The sequence below is a fragment of the Dysidea avara genome, chromosome 2 (genome assembly GCF_963678975.1).
Source record: "Dysidea avara chromosome 2, odDysAvar1.4, whole genome shotgun sequence".
NCBI lineage: Eukaryota > Metazoa > Porifera > Demospongiae > Dictyoceratida > Dysideidae > Dysidea > Dysidea avara.
This window is the reverse complement of record NC_089273.1, coordinates 18,589,600-18,603,465: the sequence shown is the minus strand read 5'-3', so window position 1 is coordinate 18,603,465 and position 13,866 is coordinate 18,589,600. Positions and strand designations below refer to the sequence as shown.

General features: G+C 39.0%; 1 protein-coding gene across 1 annotated transcript; it reads right to left on the bottom strand.

Annotated features, from left to right (window-relative positions):
* Nucleotides 1-11,957: 11,957 nt before the first annotated feature.
* Nucleotides 11,958-13,531, bottom strand: LOC136247887 (zinc finger BED domain-containing protein 4-like). The gene is made up of 3 exons (XM_066039707.1): nucleotides 12,949-13,531; nucleotides 12,786-12,793; nucleotides 11,958-12,638 (listed from the first exon to the last, which is right to left on the bottom strand). The coding sequence occupies exons 1-3, from the start codon at nucleotides 13,529-13,531 to the stop codon at nucleotides 11,958-11,960; spliced, it is 1,272 nt and encodes a 423-aa protein (XP_065895779.1).
* Nucleotides 13,532-13,866: the final 335 nt, after the last annotated feature.

Below are 13,866 nucleotides of genomic sequence, written 5' to 3'. Positions count from 1 at the left end.
CATTTAAAATGAAAGATCAATATAATCTAATAATATAGACATATTAAAAATTTAAAATAAGAAATAGGGATCGCTGAAAAAAGCCACGAAACAAGAAGGGATCGCTGGGGTGGTAATGTAAACCACAAATCCCTATTTTGACTTTTTATACTCAAATGGAACATTTATAGAGAGGGATTAGTGGTTTACATTACCACCCCAGCGATCCCTTCTTGTTTCGTGGCTTTTTTCAGCGATCCCTATTTCTTATATTAAATTTTTTATATGTCTAGTTTGTGTACTTTTTTCCAACTCCATTTATGGATTATAAGTTAATTGGCACATTAGTGTAGTAAGCTAACAGAGATTCCTTGGTTTAAAAGGCTAACTCATTAGATATGTTATTGCAATATTAATTTTGTAATCTATGATAAAGACTGTATTTTCATCCTGATTCATTTGTACACACACAAAATATAAGGCAGGATACGGCATTAATTCCTAGTCTATACTCAATGTTTGAGCCATCATCGTCACACTTGGTGCCATTGCTGAAAACACACTGCTATATGAGCTACGTGTACCTACCTTTCAGAAGAATTACTGATTGTGCACCTATCATACAGGACACAGTGTTGATGGCAGCACAGGAGACTTGAAGAAGAACAAGATGTCTTAGGTGTTTATTCTAACAGAAGGACAAGAATGAAACTCTATGATACAAGTTATAAGAATGGTAACTGTTAGTGTTATAATTCCTGTAGAGTCCAATTTTTTTTTTTTTTATAAATTTTCACGTGATATAATGATGCATACATCAAGCACGTACATTATAGGTGTAGATTTGTCTAGCAGAATAGGTAGTGAAGAGATAGCTATACATTGTAGCTGTAGTGTTATTATTGTAGCGATGACGCTTTACAACACCTTTGTATAAATTCATGTATGAACAGGGCTGAATACAGCAGCAACATTGTGAGTTGGTATTAATCAAGCTAAATAGGAGATGGCTAGGCTTGGCCGAAAAGTCTTCCTATGCCAGTGTCTGCATGTACAAATCACAATATCACTACCAGTGGCCAGTGGCGTAGCCAGTCTTACATGATTACCAGGGATTTGACAGTCATTACCCATACATGCAGGAGTACTTTAAACTGGCATATTGAGTTCCAATTGCCAGGACTTAGACTGGGCTCTAGCCCTGGAAAGCCTGCTAGCAACAGTGTGTCACAAAGTGGAACACCATAGGTATAGTCAGCAAAGTCTGGTTAGCATGCATGTGGTCATGGCTAAATGTTTGCAACCGTCAATGTCACTAGCTGATCAGAGAGTGTGCTAGAATATGTACACAGTAACTAGTTACAGTGACATAAGCACAGTAGCACACAATCCTCCCATATAAGACTGTCAGGCTTCACACTCTGTAAGTTGTTTATGACATGGATACCATATGGGAGGGTTGTTGATGATATGTGGTTAAGACCACAAAATATTTTTAAATGGTAGGGTTGTAATAAACACCCCACCCAACCTTTTTTGCATGTGAAAAGCAGCCATGATATCAGCGCTACCATTTATCTTCCACCTATAATGGGCAAACAAAGCACTCACTGTGATGGCTAGAAAGAAGAATAAATTGGATGCGTGCTTAAACGGCTTCACGTAGCGAAGACGGGCAGCTCACTAGAGACCCTATTATGGCAATCTTGTAATAAAAGAGTGCTCCACAACTTCAATCTGCCATCTATTAAAGTTATAAAGACTATAGTCGAACAATACGCATCCCTGAGCACACAAGATCCCGTAATTTTGTTCTTTAACGGCTTCTTCCATATACGGAACAGCAGGCAATGGAGAAGAAGAACTTAGAAATTTATCGAGGTGGAGGCCAGTCAGCGATCTGTGGAGTACGGGTTAATTAATGGGTCATGGACACGCTGAAGGACTCAGTGAGTAAGGGTGTGTAGTTTTTATCGTGAAAAAATGGAAGCCTTGGGCTGTACACGAGTGAAACAAAATACTTATACAACCAAGTAGTAAGAATAATACGAAATGCAGTTAAAATTACGTCATTAATAATGAATGAATAAATAAATAAATAATAAATAATGTTTGAGAAAACTACGAGGCCTAGAGACATGAACTAAGCGGGGATAGATTCGCCTGTGAATGAAGGTACAACCGTATAATAAGTACGCATGTTCGTGCTGATGACTTTACTGTATGTGTAATTCTATATAATACCCGGCACCACGCCCTTGTTTAATTACAGTTTGCTCGAACGAGAAGATTAGTAAACATCCGCAACAACATTACAAGTATGTTTAAATGTTTGTACAGTAACTGTATTTTGTGTGCAGGATATGCGCTCCAGGCGTCATGCAGTGAATGACCAGCTGATGACCAGTTGGGATACTAGCTGATGCGCTCATAAACAACCAGCTGGAACAGCAAGGTAATGAGTAATGTAATACTTGTACCGGTAGTTGTATACATCTTCATCCTTCATCTGGCTTGCTAGCGGCTGGAATTATTTTCATTATACCGGCACCTTCATCCGGCTTGCTGGCGGCTGGAATTATTTTCCACTCGGCTTAACTACTAATCAACTGTGAGTCTGTAATAGCTAAACAACAATGTGTAACTATCTCTTGTATGTTGTGCATGGCTGTATGCATAATTTTATAGACTGTGGTCACTGTGCCAATGCCACACTGCTGATATACAGGTACATCACCAGTGGCCTCTAGTTACAACAGAGTCTGTTGTGCCATATTGGCTTGATTGGGATCAATTGCTAATTGTGCCTTCACCATATCCCTTATTCTGCATAGCCTCACTTCACTGCTGAGTCATCTTCAGAGACACGTCATACCTACAATATATAGTTACTTTCAATATAGCTAACTTAACTTGGTTTTTTGTGTAGGTTGTGTTTTAGTATTGTGGTTTTCTGATGCCAGTTAAACTCCCTTGCCTGTGTACGTATGCATATGTATCATTTCCACAGGTACACGCACACTGCTCTGAGTGTTTCCTATGGCACTGTTTATACTTGCCCAATGGGTAGGTTGCAACGTTGGTGTATGTACTTGGTTGTATGTGACACGGTCCTAGTAATAAGAATAATCAAGACACACGGTAGTGTGTCGTGCGGCCCAAGAAGCCGGCGCGTAACACCCGTGAGTATATTGACAGGAAGAAAGAAAACGCAATTTTCGCACCTCCGTAGCTCTGTGCTTCCTTGATGAAACAAGACGATTTTTGCTGTGGATATGCCCCCCAACTGCAGCACTCTACATTCCAAATTTGAGCGAAATCGCTTCGCGCGTTCCCGAGATATGCGACTTCAAAAATTGGCTAAGTTTCTTCGTTTTTTTTTTCTTCTTCTTCTTCTTCTTCTTCTTATTTTTCTTTTTCTTGTCGCACACTTACAAAAACTGCTATAAAATTCGAACGCGTTATCCGATTGCCTTGAAATTTGGCACACAGAAGGGGGGTATAAAGGCGCATCTCGGTACCAACTTTGGCTGGAATACCATAAACAGACAAAGAGTTATGAGCGATTATGCACGAAAAATAACACCAATATGTTGTCACGCCTACAGGGTAAACCGCGTATGGGAAGAAGCTGAAAATCGGTGGGTGAATAGGTTAACTATTGAACCTCAAACCTTTTGTGGTTTGAAAGAAATCGAGCTAAAAACCAGGAAGATACAGCGAAAAAATCAACAGTGTGTAACAATTACGCAATCGAGATTAGCTAATTTTTAATATTTTTATTTTATTATTATTATTATTATTATGCTTGCCACGCCTACCAGGTAAACCGCTCGGGGTAATGCTTTCAAAATCGCTGTACAAATGGAGTTATCATCTTAGAAAGGCTCTTCAATGGTGTAGAAGAATCAGACTTAAAGCCACGGAGTTATAACACGAAATCCAACTTGGTGTAGCAAGTGCGAGATCGAGATACTCTAATAGAGCAGTCATCCTAATAGAGCAGTCATCCTGAACAGAATTCAAGAGATCAGTTAGAAATAAGTAACCTGTATAGAGATCAGCTACAAACAAATCACCCTGTAGAGAGTTCAGCTACAAACAATTCACCCTGTTAAAACATCAGTTAGAAGAAGATTTCTTGTAGAGAGTTCAGATACAAACAAATCACCCTGTTGAAAGATCAGCTGGAAGATGTCACCTTGTAGATAGTTCAGTTACAAAGAAACCACCATGTAGAGAATTCAGCTACAAACTAGTGACCCTGTAGATACATCAGCTAGAAGAAGTTACCTTGTAGAGAGTTCAGCTACAAAGAAACCATTCTGTAAAGAGCTCAGCTGCAAACAAATCACCTATACAGAATTCAGCTACAAACAAATCACCCTGTAGAGAGATCAGCTAGAAGAAGTTACGTTGTAGATAGTTCAGCTACAAACAAATCATCCTGTAGAGAGATCAGCTAGAAGAAGTTACCTTGTAGATAGTTCAGCTACAAACAATTCACCCTGTACAGAGCTCAGTTAAAAGAGGTTTCCTTGTAAAAAGTTCAGCTACAAACAAATCACCCTGTAGAGAGATAAGTAAGAAGAAGTTACCTTGTAGATCGTTCTGCTACAAACAATTCACCCTGTAAAGAGATCAGCTAGAAGAAGTTACCTTGTAGAGAGTTCAGCTACAAAGAAACCATCATGTAGAGAATTCAGCCGCAAACAAATCATGTATAGAGAGTTCAGCTACAAACAAATCTCCCTGTAGAGAGATCAGCTAGAAGAAGTTTCCTTGTAGAGAGTTCTGCTACAAACAAATCACCCTGTAGAAAGATCAGCTAGAAGAAATCACCTCGTAGAGAGTTCAGCTTCAAAGAAACAATCACGTGAGAGTTCAGGTACAAACAAATTGTCCTGTAGAGAGATCAGCTAGAAGAAGTTACCTTGTAGAGAGTTCAGCTACAAAGAAACCATCATGTAGATAGTTCAGGTACAAACAAATCACCCTGTAGAAAGATCAGCTATAGAAGAAATCACCTTGTAGAGAGTTCAGCTACAAAGAATCTATCGTGTAGAGAGTTTAACTACAAACAAATCACCCTGTAGAAAGATCAGCTATAGAAGAAATCACCTTGTAGAGAGTTCAGCTACAAAGAAACCATCATGTAGAGAGTTCAGCTACAAACAACTCGGCCTGTAGAGAGATCAGCTAGAAGAAATTACCTTGTAGAGAGTTCAGCTACAAAGAAACAATCATGTAGAGAGTTCAGCTGCAAACAAATCACCTGTAGAGAGTTCAGCTAGAAACAAGTCACCCTGTAGAGAGATCAGCTAGAAACAAGTCACCTTGTAGAGAGTTCAGCTAGAAGAAGTAACATTGTAGAGCTACAAAGAAGCTACCATGTAGAGTTCAGCTGCAAACAAATCACCCTGTAGAGAACTCAGCTACAAACAAATCGCCCTGTAGAAAGATTAGCTAGAAGAAGTTACCTTATAGGGAGTTCAGCTATGAACAGATCACCCTGCAGAGAGTTCAGCTACAAACAAATCACCCTGTAGAGAGTTAAGTTACAAAGAAACCACCATGTAGAGAGTTCAGCTGCAAAAAAAATCAATCACTCTGTAGAGAGTTCAGCTAGAAGAAGTCACCTTGTAGAGAGTTAAGCTGCAAATAAATCACCCTGTAGAGAATTCAGCTACAAACAAATCACCCTGTAGAAAGATCAGCTAGAAGAAGTTACCTTGTAGAGAGTTCAGCTACAAAGAAACCACCATGTAGAGAGTTCAGCTGCAAACAAATCACCTGTAGAGAGTTCAGCTAGAAACAAGTCACCCTGTAGAGAGATCAGCTAAAAACAAGTCACCCTGTAGAGAGTTCAGCTAGAAGAAGTCACATTGTAGAGAGTTCAGCTACAAAGAAACTACCACGTAGAGAATCCAGCTGCAAACAAATCATCCTGTAGAGAGTTCAGCTAGAAGAAGTCACCTTTTAGAGAGTTCAGCTACAAAGCAACCACCATGTAAAGAGTTCAGCTGCAAAAAACTCAATCACCTTGTAGAAAGATCGGCTAGAAGAAGTTACCTTGTAGAGAGTTCAGCTACAAAGAAACCACCATGTAGAGAGTTCAGCTGCAAACAAATCACCTGTAGAGAGTTCAGCTAGAAACAAGTCACCCTGTAGAGAGTTCAGCTAGAAGAAGTCACATTGTAGAGAGTTCAGCTACAATGAAACTCCCATGTAGAGAGTTCAGCTGCAAACAAATCACCCTGTAGAGAACTCAGCTACAAACAAATATGCAGTGAAAAAGATCAGCTAGAAGAAGTTACCTTGTAGAGAGTTCAGCTACAACGAAACCACCATGTAGAGAGTTCAGCTACAAACAAATCACCTGTAGAGAGTTCAGCTAGAAACAAGTCACCCTGTAGAGAGATCAGCTAGAAACAAGTCACCTTGTAGAGAGTTCAGCTAGAAGAAGTCACATTGTAGAGAGTTCAGCTACAAAGAAACCACCATTTAGAGAGTTCAGCTGCAAACAAATCACCCAGTAGAAAGTTCAGCTATGAACAGATCACCCTGTTGAGAGTTCAGTTAGAAACAAGGAATCCTGTAGAGAGATCACCTAGAAGTATCGCCTTGTAGAGTTCAGCTACAAACAAATCACCTGTAGAGAGTTCAGCTACAAACAAATCACACTGTAGAGAGATCAACTAGAAGAAGTTACCTTGTAGGGATTTCAGCTACAAACAAATCACCCTGTAGAGAGTTCAGCTACAAAGAAACTATTCTGTAAAGAGCTCAGCTGCAAACAAATCACTTGTACAGAATTCAGCTACAAACAAATCGCCCTGTAGAGAGATCAGCTAGAAGAAATAACCTTGTAGATAGTTCAGCTACAAACAAATCACCCTGTAGAAAGATCAGTTAGAAGAAGTTACCTTGGAGAAAGTTCAGCTACAAAGAAACCATTTTGTAAAGAGCTCAGCTGCAAACAAATCACCTGTACAGAATTCAACTACGAACAAATCACCCTGTAGAGATCAGCTATAAGAAGTTACCTTGTAGATAGTTCAGCTACAAACAAATCTCCCTGTAGAGAGATCAGCTAGAAGAAATTACCTTGTAGAGAGTTCAGCTACAAAGACACCACCATGTAGAGAGTTCAGCTGCAAAGAAATCACCCTGTAGAAAATTCTGCCAGAAACAAATTGCCCTGTAGAAAGATCAGTTAGAAGAAGTTACCTTTTAGAGAGTTCAGCTACAAAGAAACCATTCTGTAAAGAGCTCAGCTGCAAACAAATCACCTATACAAAATTCAGCTACAAACACATCACCCTGTAGAGAGATCAGCTAGAAGAAGTTACCTTGTAGATCGTTCAGCTACAAACAATTCACCCTGTAGAGAGAGCAATTAGAAGAAGTCACCTTGTAGAGTGTTCAGTTACAAAGAAACCACCATGGAGATTTCTGTAATCAATATATGTGACCGGATTTGCGAAAAGGGGTCTTCCACACACATCCAATTCCGTAAATGTTGGAGACCATAACTCAGTGTTCAAGTAACATATTAACCTGAACATTTCACCATGTATTCAGCTATAGTGGTGCTCACCACTGCCCAAATATCAAGGCAATAGCTCTTTCCAATCTGAAGTTATCAAATGTCAAAGTTGGCAAATTGGACCCCTTTTCGCAAATCCGGTCACATATGTATTATACAGTATATATAATTTGTACATTTACTGATAAAATATTTAAAGTGCATCTACTTCATCTTTTCTTCTTCCTGTAGTAAAGAAAAAAACATAGGTTAAAAAAGTCCCAAAGCTGGCCATAGGCCGGCTTTGGGGTATACAAATACAAAAAGAAATGAAATCTAATCCAAAACAGCCAAGCTGTAAAAAAAGTGTGCGGCCCTCAGAAAGGCTATGGTGAAAAAAGATGTGAAATCCAAGGTGGCGGCCAAGAAATGGCTGTGATGGTAGGTTAGTGGTAAAAATTTTAATAACGACAATTCAGGTGAATTTTTGTGAAGCGGCACAAAAATTCACCTGAATTGTCATTATTAAAATTTTTACCACTAACCTACCATCACAGCCATTTCTTGGCCGCCACCTTGGATTTCACATCTTTTTTCACCATAGCCTTTCTGAGGGCCGCACACTTTTTTTACAGCTTGGCTGTTTTGGATTAGATAATAATAACATTATGAATAATAATATGAACAATTCGCATAAAATTCGCAATTTTTGAATGTTTCTAAATTTCGTCTAGACCATTTTTACTGCTACATTACCATTTGTTTGAGTTCAGTGTTTGATAATAAGCCATCTGAGTGTTGTTTTGTGCTCAAGTCTGCTTTCTAAGGCTGGTTTTAGGTGACTGCTCTATTAGGATTTTCAAAAATTCCACTACGATCCCTATTATGAACCCACTATCGTGGTTCATGATAGTTGCAATATTTATTTTTCTAGGGCAAACGTTTATCACTAAATATATTACTTATTAGAGCTGAATGAATTAAAGATACCAAATTTAATGGTACTACTTTCTGTACAAAAATATAACAGTATTACTAAATATCATTGTATTAAAGTAATAGCTAGCTGTTATTAAAGTACCTCAATAAAATACTGAATACTCATGGTAGCTCAGCAAGCCTTAGGTAAAAGTTACCACAGACAAACTTGTTTACATAGTTTAGTTAGCTGACTACATCAATACCTGCATACAAATATAATCACATGTCAGGTGGTACTCTAAATATGGGATGTACAGGGAAGCCATTATGTTCAGTCAGTGTGGTGGTATTAAAACAACAGGTAGTATTAAAGCCCATTGGGTCACAAATATTTGTATGTGAAGCCGTTCAATATTCATCAACCAAATTAAAATCATGTTATTGTTAAGGAGCATGTGTGTCATTAAAATGGTGATTTTATAAATTTGTCCTTGTATTACAATTATAAGCCAGATGAGATACCTTAGAAAAGTACCTGGACTCTCTAACATTGCAACAAAGACAATACTCTACATTATAGTAGGAGACATGATCATCACGGAAGCACTTCATTTTATAAAATAACATCACTGTTACAACCCACCTGGTTGTGATACCTGAACACAAGTTGTTATGTAGTGTTAATTACTCTCCAGCCGCTTATGTATTCCTTTTATAACCACAGAATAAAATAATGTGGTGCTCATAAGTATATGTTAGAACAATGCCATGAGTACTATATGAAAAATAAAGTACAAGGTGTGCGGCCGAGATGCTAATAAAGCACATGGTGAAGCCGAGTGCTTTATTAGCATTAAGGCCAAGCGCCAAGTGGTTTATTTTTTATATAGCACGAGCAAGGCAATGGTTTCAATAATTTATGGAACTTTCTAGTCATGTAGCTTCACCATACACTATGACTTGTAATTAACACGAGTTGCACAATCTATTAGCAGCCTGAGTGCACACAAACTAGTTTAGCAAAGTAACTCATGCGTAGTTCACCATAGTTTGGCATGATAGACGTTCATCGTGTATTTTGGCAGGTTTGGGTCATAACCTACAATCGATTCTATTGTGACACATGGTGAAGTATTTCCATGATATCTCCAGGACTTGTCTGTTTACATTAACAAATGTAACAGCAACGTTACCTTCTCCCAACCATCATCGAAGCATTTAGGTATGTGTATAAAAGCAATCCAGTAGTAGAACTCATATTGACTGGGGTGATTGACCACTCAGCGCGGCAAGGATTATCATCATTCAATGGCTTGGGTGATTAATCATATTGGTGTGACCACCACGGGCTATTAGCCTGCACTAGAGCATGTGGGAAACAGTGCTTTATTGCTCATAAAGAGTGCTTTATTGCAATAAAGCACTCTTTGCGGTGCAATAAAACATTCTTTGTGGGCAATAAAGCACTGCTTGTCCTAAAGCATACTTTATGAAATGTAAAGTACACTTTTCCTTTGATCTCGCCCATGCAAAGTTCTATAAATGCTGATAAGAGATAGTTGAAAAGAATAGTATAACAAATTTAGTAAGCTAGATAGTCAGTTGGTAAGTCAGAACTACTTACCCACTTTCAACTCTGTAATTAAAACTATTGGGTTACTCATTTCCAATATGAAGCTAAGAATCATGAAATTTGGTAAATCAGGAGTGCATGCCAGATCGGCCCGAATGTATTTCGCAGACTGAACTCACGGACTGGGATTGCAGACTGGACTCATGCACTGAGCTGGAAACAGCTTTTAAACGATAATCCAGGCATTATCCATCTCTTGCAACACTGTAGACACTACTTTTGAGCTACAACTGCTGATACTGCTCTTCCTTACAAATCAACCAACTAGTACGCACACTAATTAATTAGAATACACTTACGATACACGAGTACTAGCAGTGATAAAGCGTGATAGAGGCTATTGCTGTAGTACAGATGTTTTCCTTTATTGCTTTAGCAGTGCTAGGGTTGTAGAGATGAGCCAATAATAATTCTTAGCAGGGTAGCTATAGGTGGCACCGCCCAGCGGGGGATGGGGCTATGCACATAAACTGGCTCATCACTACAAACCTAACACTAGTGCTAAGTACTGGAGCAACAAAAGGAAAACATCTAAACTACAACAATAGCCTCTATCATGCTTTATCACTGCTAGTACCTGTGTATCGTAAGGGTATTCTAATTAATTAGTGCATGCGATAGTTTGTTGACTTGTAAGGAAGAGCAGTACCAGCAGTTATAGCTCGATAGTGGTGTCTCCAGTGTTGCAAGAGATGGATAAGGCCTGGATTATTGTTTAAAAGCTGTTTCCAGCTCAGTGCATGAGTCCAGTCCACTAAATACATTATGCCTACAAGATCACTTTTGGCAAATCCAGTGAACTATTTCATGAAGCAGTCAAATTTTATAAAACTTCTATAGGCTACAATTAAATCATATACTATTTATTGAGCGGTTTTGTAAATACTCATTGGGTTAGTTACCCTTAATGGGCCTTATATACGTATGTATGTCAGGGACGGATCTAGGATTTTTAGAAGGGAGTTTCCAGCGGTAGTAAGACTGAGATGTGGGGGTCTGGACTGAGATATGATGCTGACAGGTTTTAGTTTTCCAATGCTTTAAATTATTTTAATGAAACTTGCTGTTTAAAACCTTCTGAAAGTTTCTGATTTATCAATGCTCACTAGCATTTAATATGTCATGTTTTCACCAATAATTATGTAGTTAGTTATGATAGATTGGTCTACTGAATCTTTGTGATTAGCGTCAAGTATTTAGCTAGCTTTATAGCTAGTCAAGGGCGTTGAAACCGGGGAGGGGGGGAGGGGGGGGGATGGCCTCACGCTATTTTCAAAAGCATGTTTTAGCCCCCCACACTTTTTTGGCAAAGTAGCCAATCAACCAGAGCTATATACTTACACACACAGAAATACATACCTCCATATGAGAAGCCATACAACCATTACGCAAAAGCACTCTGCCACTCTCTGGGGTATGGAATCACCAGTCCACCGCAACTGTCAAGCCATTCACTGTAGCCTACTGTATTAAACACAAAAGCGCCTGTAATTTTATTTCTGTTACCCATATGCTTGTACGTGATATCTGTCATTCAAATATTTCCTGGATCCCATTCAGTGAGAAAGTTTAAACAGTAGAAAGAGTGTCACATCCATGGAATTATATGATGTGAGAAAGATTTAACTCGAATTGAGGGTGGTAACAGATCTAAGAGGGCAGTCTCACTGTAGTGCACTAATTTATGGGAGTTGCAGATTAGTGATGTGCGGTATTGGATTTTGGCAGTTGGTATTTTTCCGGTACGATAATTGCTGTTAATCTTCGGTATCGGTATCAACATCAGTATTATTATATTGTAATAATTATATTTAATGTGTGAATTGCTATTAAAATTAATTGTAATCGTGTAATAATATAATCATGGCATTGTCAGCTGAAAATTTCAATCAATAACTACAAGTTCTTGTTTAGAAACACAAGCTGGTTAAGGTTTTCTCCACTTAAGCGAGATCTTCGTTGGGAACTAATGTACCCGGCAGCAGAAAAAAGTCTTTCAGATGGAGTTGACATGGCTGGTATTGCCAGGTACTCCCTTGCAATCCTTGCCAAGGTAGGGAAACGACTCTTGTTTCCCTTCCACCATGCTAAAGGATCCTCCTTTCTGTCGATGTATTCAGCACTGCAGTATAATGACAATTCTTTTTCGTCTTTGTCTTGATTAGTTGATAAATCAGTAGATTTCTTCTTTTTGAGTTCATCAAAACTATCCCATAAACATTTCATTTTCTTGATGGGTACATCTTCTTGATCATCATTGACAACACTTGCACTGCTTGTAACTGAATCTCCTTGTGTAAGTGCACGCATAATGGAAAGAAGTAATCTTTTGGCTCTGACTAAAGCAGCACTAGTAAAACAGACTTCCTTAAACCTGGGGTCTAATAAGGTACATATACTGTAAATTTTGTCTTCTTCATAATTTAACCATCTCCGTTCAATTGATGCAATTAAACCTACAACCACTTGCTGGCTTTCTTCAGAGGTAGGAACACTACTTCCTTGGCTTTCTGGGACCTGGGTTTCATCATCATCGGGGACTTGTGTCTCATCATCATCAACTACATTCTTGCGGAGCTCAAACAATAAGGCATTCGGCAAAGAGATTATGTTACTGCAACACACTCTCTGCTCAGCGCTAAGCTTCCGTGTGGCTTCTTCCAGTGGTTACAGGATTTGAATAAGTTCACTCATCATGCACCATTCAGCAGTAGAAAGACTCACCCTTGGTCCTGCAGATGAAGCACACATTATAGTGATTGCGGTTTTTGTTCCAAAAGTCCGGTAAGCATGTAATAGGTGCTGTTCCATCTTGTTGGGTAGTCTGAAAGTAATTTGAGTTTTGGCAGGCTCAGATGTTCTTGGAGCTCTGTCAGTCTTTCCGTACCTTTAGTTGAGCGATTGTAAAAGGCTACAATAGCCTTGGTTGATTTAATCATCTCTCGTATTCCTAGGGACATCTTAATACCATCATCAATGGCCAACTGCAGAGTATGACCGAAGCAATGCCTACTATTCCACTCACCAAGGCGTGATGCCAGGTCCATGTTAGAAGCATTATCTGTTATTACAGCAGACACTGCAGCTTGGTCGATAGTGAAATCACGAAGAATCTGTTTTAAACAGGAAGCTATATTCACACCAGTATGCCTCCCTGTGAAGGGTTCAACTGCTAGGCACAGTGACACAAGTTCAAAATCTGCTGTCAAAAAATGACAGGTTAGTCCAAGATAGGCATCGTTAGCCTCTGATGTCCACATGTCAGTTGTCAGAGCCATATTGTTCTTGCTTTGCAGTACATCACTGAGCTTTGATTCAACTTCTTTCCTTGCCTCCTTGTACATAGAAGGAACAATAGATCTTGAAAATGTTGTCCTGTGGGGAATCTGATAGTGAGGTTCTAATTGTTGCATCAGCTCTGAAAATCCTCTATCCTCAACAAATGAATATGGCTGAAAATCATGGATCATCATACCAGCAATTCCATTTGTGATTTCTTGTGTAAGGTACTATTGCTATCCAGCTTGGCTTTTTTTGCAGCCATACCAGGTAAGGATTGCTGCGCGTGTCTCTTCAGCACACTAGACTGACTGCTTGATTGTTTACTTTTGCGCTTTTCATCGGTTTTCCGTCTCACTTCCTTAGAATGCTTTGTCTTCAGGTGGCTCATTAAGTTTGAAGTATTTCCCTTCACAACTTTAATACCTTTTCCGCACTCCTTACAATTGGCCACGCGGTGAGATCCAGTCCTTTCCAGGCATTCCTCCATCTTTTCAAAGTAAAACCATACTGCGCTCTCCTTACT

Coding starts and splice junctions, on each gene's coding strand:
- LOC136247887 (XM_066039707.1), bottom strand. CDS start 13,531: ATGATCCATGATTTTCAGCCATATTCATTTGTTGAGGATAGAGGATTT.